This window comes from Marmota monax, unplaced genomic scaffold, assembly GCF_021218885.2.
Source record: "Marmota monax isolate L192 unplaced genomic scaffold, Marmota_monax_Labrador192_F-V1.1 WCK01_AAM20220418_F8-fsc00063, whole genome shotgun sequence".
NCBI classification, from domain to species: Eukaryota; Metazoa; Chordata; class Mammalia; order Rodentia; family Sciuridae; genus Marmota; species Marmota monax.
Window position 1 is genome coordinate 8599820 of NW_026693726.1, and position 15422 is coordinate 8615241.

The following is a 15422-nucleotide window of genomic DNA, read 5'->3' on the forward strand; positions in this document are numbered from 1 at the left end:
GCCCAATCTATTGTTGACTTTAAGAAATAAAAGTAGTACTGTAGAATCCTTCCTGATATAATGATACAGTTGATCCCTGGAAAACAAATTGTAGCTCATAATTCAAATGAGGTCCCAAGTGAACCACCTTTGAAGCTCCATGTGGCCCTGGTGTCCTATGACTCCTGGTGCATGCCTGAAGTTGAAAAACAGAGATCCTGTTCCCCTTTCAGGGGTCCATATAGCTCAAGAAGGTAATGAGCTATGCAATTCACAAGTAAGCAAAATACAGGTGATTATTAGCTATTGAGTTAAGGCAGCAAAGTTTTGCATATATACCTCTGCCTGAGAAGACAACTCTCAGTTCAGTTGTAGATCTATGCAGAAGGGCTTGGCTCATGGCCAACATTTTTCATATTCATCTTGTTCTTTCTGGAATTTAATCATCATTGGAATCAGTAGACATTAAACTACAGCTCTAGATGTTAAGTGACATAAAGTGGATAAAGTTCCAATTTGGGGAAAAAACAATGAAAAGATAAGAGGAGGAGGCAAAGGAGGATGTAGAGAAGAAGACAGGGAAGAAAAGAGAGAGAAAGGCAGACAGACAAAGATACGAGGAAAACTGTGGCTATCAAGCTATAGTGAAAACTTTCTTTGAGTTGCCTGCTGCCCCACTAATATAATGATGGCTGAAATAGCAAAAATCACAAGGTTAAGCTGGCTTTCAATGTGGAAAGAGGACCCAAGAGAAATGTTTATTTTAGCAGACGTGTTAAACTCACTGTGAGAAGGCAAAACCACTGAATGGAGAGGTCACCACCATGAGTGAACGAGACAACAAAACCTCAGGGCAAGTGGCTTCTCCATGGCTCAGCAACTAAGGACACAATGGTGGAGACATTTTTATCAATCAGCAGTTGGTTAGTTTTCCCAGAGAGTATTTTGACTCACTCAAATGGACTAAGGATAAGATTTAAGAAAGGTTTTTCTCTTGACATCTTTTAAAAATATTAGATTATTTGAAAAGCAATATTTTTCTTTCTACTTTTTCCAGTGAATTTAAAATATTTATAATATAATGTGTTACTTATATCAAATGCTCATTGTGTGACCAAGGAAATCAAATTATGTTGAATCTAAAGAGGCTATTTTCTAAATAGCCTCTAAATCTAAAGAGGTCATTTTCTCAATCAGGAAAAACATAGACTAGGATAAAAATGTTATGTTTGACTCCTCATGCTCAGCATCTGAGAATTGTTCTCTTTTAGCTTACTGTTTTAGTCAGCTATTGATGCTACTGTGACTGAATGACCCAACCAGAATAGCTGTAAAGGAGGAAAGGTTTATTTGAAGACTCATGGTTTCAGAGATCTTATTCCATAGAATCCAGATCCATTCCTTAGGGCTCCAGGTGAGGCAAAGAACATCATGGCTGAGGAGTGTGGCAAGAGGGAACCAGCTCACATGGTGAACAGGAAGCAGAGGAGAGGGGGAGGGGAGAGAGGGAGAGAGGGAGGGAGGAAGGAAGGGAAGGAGGGAGGGAGGAAAAGAGGGAGAGAGGGAGAGAGAGAGAGAGAGACTTCACTCTCTAGATACACAATGTCTACCCCAAAGCCATGCCCCAATATCCCACCTGCCTCCAGTTACAACTCAGTTAATCCCATCAGTCCCATCAGGGATCAATTCACTGATTAGGCTAAGGTTATAGCCCGATTATTTTTCCTCCAAACCTTCTTGAATTGTCTCACACATGAGCTTTTGGGGGACAACTCACATCCAAACCATAAAATTACCATTCAATGAAGGTATTAAGATTATTGGCAGAGATAAGACAGATTGTCTTCCAGATGTTCATTTACAGTATATCACTGAAAGAAATAATGTAAGTCCCAGTTTTACTCCTTGTGGAGGGGAGAGTGAGTATTTGTCACATGAGCAAAGATGGTGAGTGATGTCACTGTGTGGATGATAGATTCCACTTCCTTCGTTTCCTTCTTTAGCTATTAACACTTTCTCTGTCCCAAACTGCCTCTACCCAGCTGCTGGATTTAGGGTGAGTGTTCAGTGAATGCAAGTCTGTCTGTAAGTTTATGGCGGGGTAGCTGAAGCAGTGTTTCCATAACAGAATGAAGGTTTCTACACATTTGTTCATAGTCTTTGGCATATAGCAGATGTTCCCAAGAATTTCTTAGCATGAGTCAGGGTGAACAGATGATTAAAAACTCATTATTTGGGAATTTGTTGATTTTCTCCATAAATGCTTTCTATAGCAGGGGAAGGGAAAGTGTAGACACAAACTCAATACTCATTAAAGTCACAGATAATAACTTGGATGGATAAACAAATGTAGGACCCAAAAGAATGGAGATAGGTTGAAAACATAGGCAAATTCAAAAAGATAAAATTTAATACCTTCAAGATGGGAGAAAAATGGGTGAACAGGAGTATGTATAAATACAGTTAGCTTTTCATTGTTTTTGTCACATTAGTACCAACAAGACTAATATGATTCTAGATAAGCTCAATAAAGTGTACCAAAATAAAAAATAAAGGAAGCAATCATTTCACCCTACTCTGAGGTCACATCAGGACTACAATGGGTAATCCATACAACTGATAGAGAAAGGAAAGTATGGAGGTGGTAAGGTCTAGAGATCTTGTCACAAGAGGTATTTGATTAACTTCTGTGAGGGACGTGGTATGGCTGGAAGGCACAAATATTTAAAGAACTGTTATATGGACTACTGAATGGATGGTATAGATGATCAGGCTTCTGTATTGGGGGTTCCATATCATGGATTGGACTGGCTACAGAAAGCATTTTCAGGGAAAAACATTTCATTGCTGTTGATGTGTACTGTATATTTAGGCCCACCATATTTATGTTTTGTTTGTACTGAACAGCTATAAACAGTTTTTCTTGTCATCATTTCCTAAACAACACAGCATAGCAACATACATTGTAATAGGTATCATGAGTAATCTACAGATGATTTATGCAAGAGGATGTGCATAGGTTGTATGCAAATACTATGCCATTTTATATAAAGGTCTTGAGCATTTGTGATTTTGATATCCATGTGGATCCTGAAACCAATCCCCCACGGACACAAGGGGATGATGACAATTTGATGGTTCCAAAGCAGAGCCAGAAACAGTACATAAAGTTTTGAAAGGAAGATTGGGGTTCAATGCAAGGGAAAACTTCAGAAGGGGATAGGGGAGTAGGTTTCTCATGTTGAATATGTCCAAGAGGAGGTGTGTATGGCCCCTTATTAAGGATCTCCTACCAGATTGACCTAGAAAAATCTTCAGCTATAATTATAGATGAAACTTGAATGCTGCCTGTGGTTCACATGCTATGTAATAAAATAAAATCAACCCACATGACAGAGTAAGAGAATTGTGGTTCAAAGTTTCTAAGAGTAAACGATGACCAGTTCCCTCCATTCTCACAAGGACCTCAGGGCAAAATAGTTAGGCAGCTGTCCAAGGTGCTGGAAGGAGGTAGCCAATGTGGACAGTTGTGCTCCTGGGTTGTCATATTTATTGCTTGTTTTAATGTCTTCTGAATTTTAAGCTTTTCTGTTCCTTGTATCAATCAACACTACACACACACACACACACACACACACACACACACACACACGGCCCTTAGCTAAAACAATGAAAATTGCATAGGGAAGATGTCAGAGAGCTGGCTCTAAACTAGTACATAGGCTTCTTCTATCTCACCAAGGCAGTAAATGAATCCATTCTACTCTCAAAGGTTGGGCTTGGTATCTAAAGTTGGGTCATTTGGACAAATTACATTTATAGTAGAAACCAATTATTTTGAGGCAATTATACTGATTAGTCACAACTCTGCCCCTGTGTCTAAACATTCTGTGGATCTTGGGATATATAACACCAAATTTTATTGGATTTTTAATGTTTCTATGTACTTTGTAAACACTTTGTTTGGGGTCATCAGAAACTTATATATGATGTTAAGACCATTCAAAAGATAAGAAGGTAAAGTTAGGTTCTGCCCCCCTTAATGGCTGTACAGATTAGAGAAATTCTTGAAATGCTCTGAACCTTTATTTTCTTTCCTATGAAATAGAAGCATTACCTGCCTCCCACAATTGTTGCTAAGAACTAAAACTGATAATTTACATAAATCATCTGGCATGAAATTGAAGTACACATTTATGGAACACTCTCCTATTGTCACCATTGTTGCAATAATAGTAATGATCTTTAATTTATGATTTGTCCTTTTATATTGGAGTAATAATGATCTCTCTCCAAAATCTTTGAGTAATTAAAACTGAAATTATTTTCCAGCTGACAAAGATCATAAGATATGCATGCAATAAATGTTCAATAGATGTTCACATACTAAAACCAAGTTATTTGAAACATTGACAAATTATTAAATTGGATTATTTAAATGAGCATAATTTTCATAAAAACATGTAAAAATCATATATATATATATATATATATATATACACACACACACACACACACACACACACACACACACACGCAGTAAATAGTGAGCTCAGTGAACCTGAGTTATCCAAACCCTGCACAATCTAAAAGTCTCAGGACTGGACTTTGACTGGGTCCTCTGAGCCCTTGGAATAGCATGCCTCATAAGAATGTCTTTGTACATCTAAGGCTTTAGGCTTTGCCAGATAGTTTATGCTAACAGTGTGATTTTACAGCAAATGGCTGTAAACCTAATTTTGGTATACCTAACTTTAGGTAACACTGTATCCGTTTGATATCTTCTGGAAGGTAGGTGGGGGACAGAGGCTGAAGATTGAGTAGCTAAGGTCAGTTACAGGAATTGCAGGCCTATGTGACTCACCAACCCCCCAATAAAAACTCTGGACACTAACCAGGAAGCTTCCTTGACTGATAACACTTGCATATATAGTCAAATATCAGTACTGAGAAATTTAAGCTCTGTCCATATCATGTTACTGGTAAGACAGCCAGAAGCTTACACCTGGTCGCTTTGACTCCACCCCATGCACCTTTGTACTTTTGCTGATTTTTAATGTATCTTTTTGCTGTAATAAACCATAACTGTGAGTGTAACAATTTTGCTGTGTCTTATGAGTCCTATCAAATTATCAAATATAAAGGTGGTCTTGAGATCCCCCAATATAACATGTAATAACACTAAAATTTGTTATGAATACACCTGGCATTATTCTAAGAAGTTCTATACATTTATGAACTTATTCCATTTTCACACCCCTAAGGGAGGATGCTATTATTGTTTCTATTGTATACGTTTCTCCCCAACAGAAGGAATTTCTGTGAAGATCCCAAGACTCCAATGTTTCTCTCCATAAAAACATGGTGTAGAAATGCAGGAAAATGTAGAAATGCAGAAATGCAGAGATTCCCAAAGGGAAAAATTAAATAGTTCTTTTGAGTGTTCTGATTAGAGAAGGGAATAGAAATTCAGAATGCACCCAAGGCTTCAAAATTGTTGCCACCATGAGTTGTTTGTAAATGTGTTTTTCTCTCCCTCTTCATTAGATCTCAGTCCGTTGTAGAAGCTGGGACCCTGAAACATGAGGAGAAGGGAGAGAATGAGAACACTCAGCCTCTCTTGGCTCTGGACTGAACCCAGAGTCACCCCGATGCTCCTGCACACCAGCCTTCAGTGCTATCAGCTAAACAGGAAGCACACCCGCAACCGACCCACATGGACATGTGCATCCTGCCCAACTCGAGGTCCTCCACTCTTGACCCCAGAGATGACTGTCACCAGCCAAGGGTCTGAGCAGCCAAAGTTGAACAAGGATTTGAGAGATGCTTTTTTTTTTTTTAATTTTTTCTTTCTTTCTTTCTTTTATTTTTTTAAAAAATAAGGGGATTGGAAGATGAAGCAAGATTTTTGGCTTTTATGTTAAAAAAAATTCTCTCCCCCACTACACTTAAAGTATCAAATGAATTTAAAAAGTGAAAAACTAAATTTGATTTACATACTGCATTAGGACAATGATTTTTCTGAGAAATCACACAGGAATCTTCTTCAGTTTTTGCAAATTAAGTAAACACACCAGAGTCAAACTGTGCAGAGATGAGTATCAAGATTAATGCAATGCAGAACCCTGAGAAAACAGTATCTCCACTAATTTCCATTTTTATTGAATTATTTTCTTTGACCTCATCACCAGCATCAAATTGTTCAGCCTAAGAGCACATTCTCATAGGTCTGGCTATTTGCAAAGCTTTCTTATTTTGATATCCTGCGAAAAATGATTTTGAATTTACATCTTTTTGTTAGGTCACCAGCTGTATATGATGAGCTGACTTCAAAGGATGGCACATGCAGTTTGAAATATGATTATTTCATCTTAGCAATGGGGTGTACCATAGGCATCCTGAGAAGCTATTAGTCCAGAATGTGTCTGTAGAGAGAAGGGGTCTCTTTGAAAAAACATATCAGCGATTAATAAATCCATTCAAGTTGGCTCACTTGTGCCACTACAGCAAAGAAATATGTTACCCAACCATTTAACTCCCCACCCTCCTGCAATCATTGAAGGTATGGAGAAATGGCCCAGCCATTGCTGAGTGGGTAGATATCCAATCATGGATGGCTAAATATGCAAGTATTAAGATAAGACCAGGAAGGCAGGATGAAATGCCAAAGATCATTTTATTTCTTTATCTATTCTCTGTAGAAATGGAATCTCCAACTATACATTCAAAGGAAATTAGATATAAAATGAACAGATATCAAAGAATATGATATCCTTATTTGTGCCATGTTTCACAAGACCAGTTGCATATTTTTAGATATCTCTGATTTGACCAGCATGACATTGACATTTATTAGTTGGATCAATTAATGCTCAGTGTCAAATAAAAATATTTTAATTGGTAATGGACAGTAAAATGATTTTGCATTTTAAATATTTGGAAAATATTTGGGAGGGTTGATTTGTTAGCTGAACAATTCAAAGGAAAGAAGTGAGTGATTTAGCTGGCCATAATCACCCCCAATAGATATTGCTAATCTTAACCATTGATTACACTCTTTCTCCATGGATCTAATGTTTTAATTTTTTTCTACTGGGAGAAAATAATAAGTCATTTTTATATTTCACCCTTGAAGAAGAAATAAATTAAAACAATTAAAAATGCCTCAATCATATCACAGTATAAATAAGACATGTTCATTTTGTGTAGACATTTCAAATCCAAGATAAAAACACTGAAATAATTCTATGAATGCAATCTGAAATATTTTTCTTATGTACCAATATACAGGTAAGGAAAAGGAAGAATTGAAATGAATGAAAAAATCCACTTTATTGCTTGGGTTTATAAAACAGATGTGGGATACAAATATTAAAAAGGCTATTGGGAGTCAGTTATTGACAGCCCTTTGTGGCAGTAATAATACTCTGGCTTTTCATTTGGAAATATTTAGAATCTTATTGTAGTGACCCAATTTTAAATAACACATTATATTTGCCAAGTTAAGAGTTAGTTTTTACTCTTTTCCAGAATTTTATTAAATGAATGTAAGATGATGGTTCAAAAAATCAGAACTTATGGTTTGAATTTCTTTATGTGTATGCAATATACATAGCAAACCAAATTCAGTAAGTGACATGAATGTTACTACATGAACACTGGATTGTATTGCCCTTTGTCAGTCATTTCCTCTGTTTAATAAATACTGAAGAACACAAATGCCTTTTTATTTCTGTAATTAATTTTGATATTTTCCCTCCCATGTCTCTCCATCTGGTTTAGTGGGATTTTTGAACACTGTCAAAATGTAACAGGACAAATACTTTAGGAACACGAAAAATATTTTGCAAGCCCTTCTATCAAAAGTTAATGCCATTAAGGTCAAGGAAAAAAGTTCACTTTCAGCATTAAAGAATTACTCGTTAAATAAGATAAAGCCTCTTCCTTTGTCATTAGAGGGGAAAGAAAGCACAAGTGTTTCTTTCTACCTGTGCATGAAATCCAGTGACCTATGTGCCACTTCTGTAGCATTTTTGTCCATATTGGCTTAGAATTCAGTGAAGGTATATCATTACATTCTTATAGCTAACACTTTTTGCTTTAATTTTAAAGACATAAAATCAAATGCATTCGTATTTTATTACATTGTTGACTTGATTGTCTTTGGAATGAGCAGGCAAGATCACTTTCAATAGTTATTTCTAACATTAAAACTAAGTATGAGTATTAATTTTTATTTAAAAAATGATGTTTAAATGGCAGAAGTTTCTCAAGATAGGGAGATGGAAGAGTTCTTCAAATTCTTTCGAAGCGGAAAGCAATCTCATCTCCTACACTTGGCACAAAGATCCTAGCATTCCTGGGAATCATCTACTCTGCTACTCCATATTTACAAAATTTATATGCAAACCATCTAAAGAATGGAAAGTGCTATCTTCTTGCCATTCACTCAGATCTACAATAGGTGAAGACACTCTTGATTCCCAATCAATGATGTCACAGAAGGCAGAGAGGCTCTTGCCACTACCTATTGACTTATCCTTTGAAAGAATTTTTACTTCCGCACATTTTCCATTATTTGCAGCAAGCCCTAATGCTTGGCATTAAAAAATTTACATGTGACATTTTGATATCATAATATAAAATATTTCATGTCCTTTTTTCAATGTAAAAAATTTCTCTTAGAAAGCAGCAAGATTTTTGAAATATTTCCACCATTAGCACACTAAGCAGAGCAAAAACTGGAGCTCAATGAAGATAAAGAAGCAAACAGACTCAAGGGCAAGAATCAGCACAGGTCATAGATTACAGGCATAATTACACTTTTCTCTTTTTGCATTAGGAAAATAAAATGGTCATTTTAATGAGTGTTTTTTACTAAAAAAAAGATTAAAATAAAGAAGTCTGAGTTCACCAGGAAATTTGCTATAAAATGACTAGAAGTAAAGCATTTGCAAAGCTTGTCATTAAAGTCGACAAAAAAGTAGTGGTATGTAATGCCAAAATAGTTTAGCTACCTTAGAAAAATATAAATGCATAGAAAAATTACAAACTTAAGCAATCCATTCACAGTTTCTACATATGTTCTTATTGTTCACTGATTCAGACGTATTCTGTGTGGAAAAAATATCTTTGGCTGGCAAGGTAGAAGCTATCAAGTGTTCGCCCCAAATATGGGCATATGATCAGTACTGTCATGGGATGAAACACAGCAGGGTGTTTTCTAAATGAATTGCTGTGAAGCAAATATTCCCTTTAGTATCTTTTAACCCTGGGAGGAAGCTCAGAATTTTTCAGGCTGCAAGTTGAGGGAATTAAGAGCCACGGTATTTGAACTATCTCCACATCAAAGGGATCCAGAAAGGTAGCCTCTCTCCAGAGTGTCCTAAGTCGGCATGAATTCCTGCTAAATGGCTGGAAGGCTGCGTCTCTGCTGGGGAGTCAGTTCTGGGTGCCACACATCCACGATGAATATCAGCCGGAAAGACGAGGCGTCCTGCCACACCTCATGCTCAAAGGAGTCGTCAAAGATGAGCACCTTGCCTTCTTCCCATGTCCTGGAACAGACGACAAACATGAACTTTGAGTAGAGCTTTGGGATGGGGGGGGGGTTCAGATATCTGAGGATCAATTACTGTCCACATGCAGGAAGCCCCTTTTATGACAAACTTTCAGATAGAATCAGGACACTTAAGCCTGAATTTATTCTTCCTTTGATGATTAAGAAAGAATTTCAGCTGGGGTTGTGGTTCAGTGGTAGAGCACTTGCCTGACCTATGGGAGGCACTGGATTCAATTCTCAGCACATAAAAAATAAATAAATAAAGTTATTGTGTATCTCTACAACTAAACTATTTATTAAAAGAGAAAGAATTTCAGGATGTTTATTATGAATATCAGTTTTCATTGCCCTACACTGAAGTTGTGCAAAAGGCTGGGGATAGGTGATGAGGCATTCTGTTCTTATTTCAAGCCCTGTAATTATTCCAGCCAGTCCTAAGAGATGCTTGTTTAGTTAGGTAAGCATTTACATGCATGCCCTGGTGGCTCCCATACAGGACAACTTCCTGTTCAGTGACTCCATGGACTACACACCTCCAAATGATTCTTTAGCTCCTTTCTTTGTTCAAGTTTCATTTTATGGAAGAAATGAGTCTTAAATCCAGTGACCAGAAAGTAGGTAACCAAATGAGGTGTTTCCCCACTAGTATTCTGGATGAGAAAAATGGGCAGATTGGGAATGAATTTTGTTTATATTTTTAGCATCATCTGCTATGCAAGTGGGTTATCCATGGAATATTTTAAATCAATGCTACAAAACATCCTATAGAGCCTCTAGCACTTCCTCCTAAGTGATCTGTATGGGGACCAGGATCTAAATATAATGCTAGTCTAAACAAAGCAATATGCAGATAGAATATGCAGGAGGAGCCAGTTACATGATGTCTTTCTAATCCTAAGTAAGTTTATAAGCTATGAGTTTATGATCATCTCTTTATAAAGTGAATATTACTTTTAAGATATATATTAATTATGATATTAATACATTAAATGCTAAGTTATGCTTTTATAGTGAAATTTTCACTAAATTTTCTATAGATATTAAAGTTTCACTTAAGCATTTGAAATTATCCTGCATTAGTAAATAGTCACATTTATAACATGAGAAATGATAGTTTGATTTCAAGTAACCATATTATCACAGACACTTTTCTTCAGAAAATGACTGGTGTCATTTTATTTTCCTTACTAGATGAATTATCAATATAAATTGAGCAATATTCATATTTCAGGGCTTCTCAAGCTCAGCATTGATTATATCTGGATCAGATAATTTTCTGCTGTCTTGTGCAGGAAGATGTTTATTAGCATCCCTGACCTCCATTCACTAGATGGTAGTGCCATGCCCCATACCCCTTGTGACAATCAGAAGTGTTTCCAGTCATTACCAAATGTCCCAGGTTGGAGGGTTACAAGGACAGACAAAATCATTCCAGCAGAGAATTGAAGGAATCTGACTGTAAACATTACAAATTATTTTAAGTAACTGATAAAGTACCTAATACCTGCAAATTAAAGATACACTGAAGTTGTGAACCAAACTTCTACTTCTGCTTCCCACCTCTCCACTCCCCTTGACTATGCACTGTCTCAGCCTCCCCCCACCTCAATGTCCTGCACTCAGTAAATATGTGTTGCTTGGTTGTTTGACACAAGTCCTCTGAAGGTATAAAGAGTTTCATCCAAGGATAACAAAGGACAGAAATATAGACTCAGAAGCAAATGACAATCATTATCATGCAAAACCAAACCTGAAAAGAAAACTACAAATACCTGGTCCCTCCCAATAAAGAGGGGAATGACCCCTTGCTTCAACAGTTAGGCAGTCATTTTCTAGGTTTTGGTGTTGTCAGAGGGAACAGGCAATGGGCCCCAGATAAGCCTACTAGTTAGTTAGAAGAGAAATGTGCACTCAAAACAGAAGGCAGCACCCATGTTCACAGCAGCACTGTCAGAAGAGCCAAATGGCAGAAGCCACTCAAGTGTTCATCAGTGAATAGACAGATAAGCAAAATGTGGCACACACACACGCAATGGAATAGTTATCCTCCTGACAAAGAAGGAGTTCTGACATTTGCCACATGGATAAACTTTGAGGTCATTATGCTAACTGAAATAAGACAGTCACAGAATAATTCCACTTTTATGAGGTCCTACAGTAATCAGATTCACACATGGAAAGAGGAATGGTGGTGGCCAGGGGCTGGAGGGAAGGAGATAGTACGGAGTTAGTGTTCAATGGGTGCAAAGTTCCAGTTTTACAAGCTGACAAGAGTTCTGGATATGGAGTAATGACTGTAGCACAAAGTCGATGAACTTAATGTCACTACACCGGACACTTAAGAGTTAAGATGGTTAACTCTTATGATATGCATATTGTACTGTCTGTAAATCAAAAAGAAACAGAAAAACAAAGAGGATCGATCATATGGCAGAAGAGAAAGTTGGGAGAGGAACTTAACATAATGGTCTTTGAAGGAAGGAAGACTAAAATCTCTTGGCCCCAGCATTTATTGCTTATGTGACCTGGGGCGAGTTACTGATGCTCCTTGACTTACAGAGGGGCTGCAACCCGATAAACTCACCAAAAAATGAAAATACTCTAAATCATAAGTACATTCAATACACCTGCTCTGCCAAACATCATAGCTTAACCTAATCTATGTTAAACAAGCTCTGAGCACTTCCATTAGCCTCCAACTGGCCAAAATTATCTAATGCAAAGCCTGTTTCATAATAAAGTGTTAGCCAGTAGGAGTGGTGGGTGCCTGCAATCCCAGCGACCTGGGAAGCATATGATCGGTACATAACAGAAATTCAGCTAATGATAGAGGTTTTAAAACAAAGAAGAAAGTATAGAAAAAATAGGGAAATAATAAAAGAGGTGAAATATCTGGGAAGTAGTGTAATGCTACCAAGAATTAATTACCTTGACGACACTCCTCGTGAGACTTCATTTGAGAAAACTGAAAAAGGCGACAACACATCAAGAATCTTTACAGAATTTGTGAAGTATATTTTGTGCAGCAATGACAAGTGGTTCTCAAAGGTGTTTGGGGATGGCAGAGAATCTGAACGCTACTTTAAACACTGGAGGTAACTCTAAGAACTAAATAGAAAAATCTGGTTTTTACAAAGTGATGCTTTTCCCTAGATTCTGATGGTGTAACAAAACCAAAGACTGAGAAAAGTTCACAAACCTTAAACATTCCATTACTAAGTTCAGTTCCCTGTGAATTGGGAGAAGCTATTAGCATTGGAACATACTGGTCACTCATGGAGCACCAGTGCATGTAAGGGTAGGACTTAAGACGCACTAGCTTGTGGCTTTTCAGATATATTAAGTCAAGTATGGATTAGTGTTATCCATTAACTAATCTTTCTTTTTTTTTTTTTTTAAAAAAAAGAATTCTTGGAAGTACTACAAAGGGTTGTTAAGTGGCTTTTTAAAAAAATGATCTAATTAGTTATACATGACAGTACAATGCATTTTGACACATCATACATAAATTGGGTGTAACTTCTCATTCTTCTGATTGTACATGATGCAGAGTCACACTAGTCATGTAGTCATATATGTACATAGGGTCATAATGTCTGATTCATTCTACTATCATTCCTACCCACATACCCACTCCACTCCAGGGTTAAAACAGACATATATCACCTTCCTGAGAAAGGCTGAGGGTTCACACAGCAGAAAGAGTCAGGGCATGAAGATGTCAAACATCTACATGTCTCATTTGAATAAAAAACAAAGACTCATTAGAAGGCAAAGAAAGAATTTTTAGGCCACTCACCTTATGAGCAAAGCTCCACCAATTATAATTAAATTACAGTCAAATCATAACACACTAGAGCTAAAAAACAGCAAAGCTACTAGAGGTGGAATTTGAGAGTTCATCCTGAAAGAGGTCCCAGAACACTTCTCTGAAGACTCAGAAAAACTGTACTGGAGGTGGAGGGGGCTGGATGGCTACCTTGGCTTACTGTTAGAGTGTCTTGCCATCAAGTCTACCCCTGGTTTTTCAAAAGATAAAAGAATATGTGGTCATGCAATTAAGTAATATTATAAAATCCCGCAATTTCTCAAATTATTATAATTGTAATTAATGATAATGATATAATGGTGTCAGGGCATACTTAATGGCTATAATTTTCCAGAGAATTACCATTGATATTAATAATGCTAAGTAATGACACTAGATGGCCACAGAGTCTTCCACCTAAAACCTCAATAGATAATATTCAGTGACCTTTGCTAAAATGTTGTGAGTAGACAAAGGACATGGTTTCAATTTTCAGCCAAAGGAATCACATGGAGACAAGTCCAGCTCTCTCAGTGACAGGCTGATCCTAAGTAGGAAATCCCTAGATTGGCTTCACGGCAGACCAACACTTGAGTGTAAGATCATGGTTGTAGGGAACAATCCTGGTATTTGTAGATGCCAAGTTGAGGTGGCCAGCAAGGAATTTAAACCTGCTAAGTAGAATATAGGATAGGGTCAAGAGCTCAGGAAAAATTAAAACCAAAATGGAACACGGCTCAAATTAATTCTGATTACTGAAGTTTCCTAGTTCTGACTTCATTGGAAACACTGACACACACTGCAAGTGAAATGTTAAATGGTGTTACCACCACTTCCTCTTAGAACTCTCTCTCTTCCTCATACACACAGACTTTCTTTTTCTGCAGAGAGCATTTCTCTGGAAGCTAGGACACCTGTGTTCTTGTTATGACTATTGCAAACTAGCACTTTACCCGTGGGCTTCAGTTTCCCCACCAGAGGCAGACAAGATGGACTCTAAGGCTCCTTTCAGTATTAAAATTCTATTAATTCTCTGCACCGCATTTTTGGTTAGGACTTCATGCTTCATATTACATTTTACAGAATATATCTAACAAATCTTCATCTGAGATAAACATAGTATTTGTCGTTTTGTTTAACATCAAAAGAGTACAAGGCTAGGGATGTACCTCAGTGGCAGATTGCACACTAAGCACATGCGAAGACCCGGATCCAACCCATGGCATGGCATGGTATGTGTGTGTGTGCGCACACACACACACACACACACAAAATCAGTCCACTAAAAGATGATCAATATCACAAAGAACCTCTTCTACCTCTAGGGCCTTTATTATAGACTGTCTTGGACACTGCTTGGTGTGGAGCCCAGTCTCTCAGTCCTTCATGGGGAGAGATCCCTTTCCTAATTCCTTCAAGCCTCCCTTCTCATGCCAGTCAGTCACATTTCAGGTGGCAAGACCCATCCCCAATATTGCAGGAATGTTTGGACTTGCTCCCTGGAACATCAAAGACAGATGTCCTGACTTCTGTAGCAGCCAGACAAGAGGATAATAAAAGTTCAAATATACAGAGTGAATGTTCTACAAAACACTTGGAAATACAGTTCTGAGTGCATTCATATGGATTGTTTTAATTCTCAAAACCACACAAGTGGACACATTTGTTCTTCCCATTTTATAGATGAGGAAATTGAGGCTTAGTAAGATTGTGTGAGTTGTGCAAAGCTGAACTTAGTAAGAGGGAAAGCAAAGTCATGTGACTTCAGTGTAGGTGCATCTTCCCGGCAGAAACATTATTATATATAGTCATTGGTGCTAAAGCCTTATTAAGAAAATCATGAGTTAAAAAGTCTTTGGGGCCGGCCCAGGAGCTTCCACATCATTTACTACTGCTATAGGAAAATGGACTCCAACTTCTCAAGTTATTTCAATGAACAAATGCTTGGACTACAATCCGTTTTCAGTGTAGGAACTGCCAATCCCTTTGGAGGAGTAGATATGCATGTGTGTGAATTCTAGCTACTTGTGTGTAGGAACAGCAATAAACACCTCTCCCCTCTAAAAGGAAAGG

The 15422-nt window shown here is 37.4% G+C and overlaps 2 protein-coding genes across 8 annotated transcripts in view; one reads left to right on the plus strand and one right to left on the minus strand.

Annotated features, from left to right (window-relative positions):
* Window positions 1-6637, plus strand: part of Clvs1 (clavesin 1) — a 199105-nt gene extending 192468 nt beyond the window's left edge. For both annotated transcript variants that reach the window (XM_046460589.2, XM_058584432.1), the window contains exon 6: window positions 5527-6637. In XM_046460589.2, the coding sequence (XP_046316545.1) occupies window positions 5527-5614 (88 nt within the window). In that variant the 3' untranslated portion in view covers window positions 5615-6637. The remainder of the gene's footprint in view (window positions 1-5526) is intronic.
* The window catches only part of Asph (aspartate beta-hydroxylase), a 216223-nt gene continuing 207437 nt past the window's right edge, over window positions 6637-15422 (minus strand). For all 6 annotated transcript variants that reach the window (XM_058584428.1, XM_058584427.1, XM_058584426.1 and 3 more), the window contains one exon: window positions 6637-9536. In XM_058584428.1, coding sequence (XP_058440411.1) covers window positions 9386-9536 — 151 coding nt within the window. In that variant the 3' untranslated portion in view covers window positions 6637-9385. The remainder of the gene's footprint in view (window positions 9537-15422) is intronic.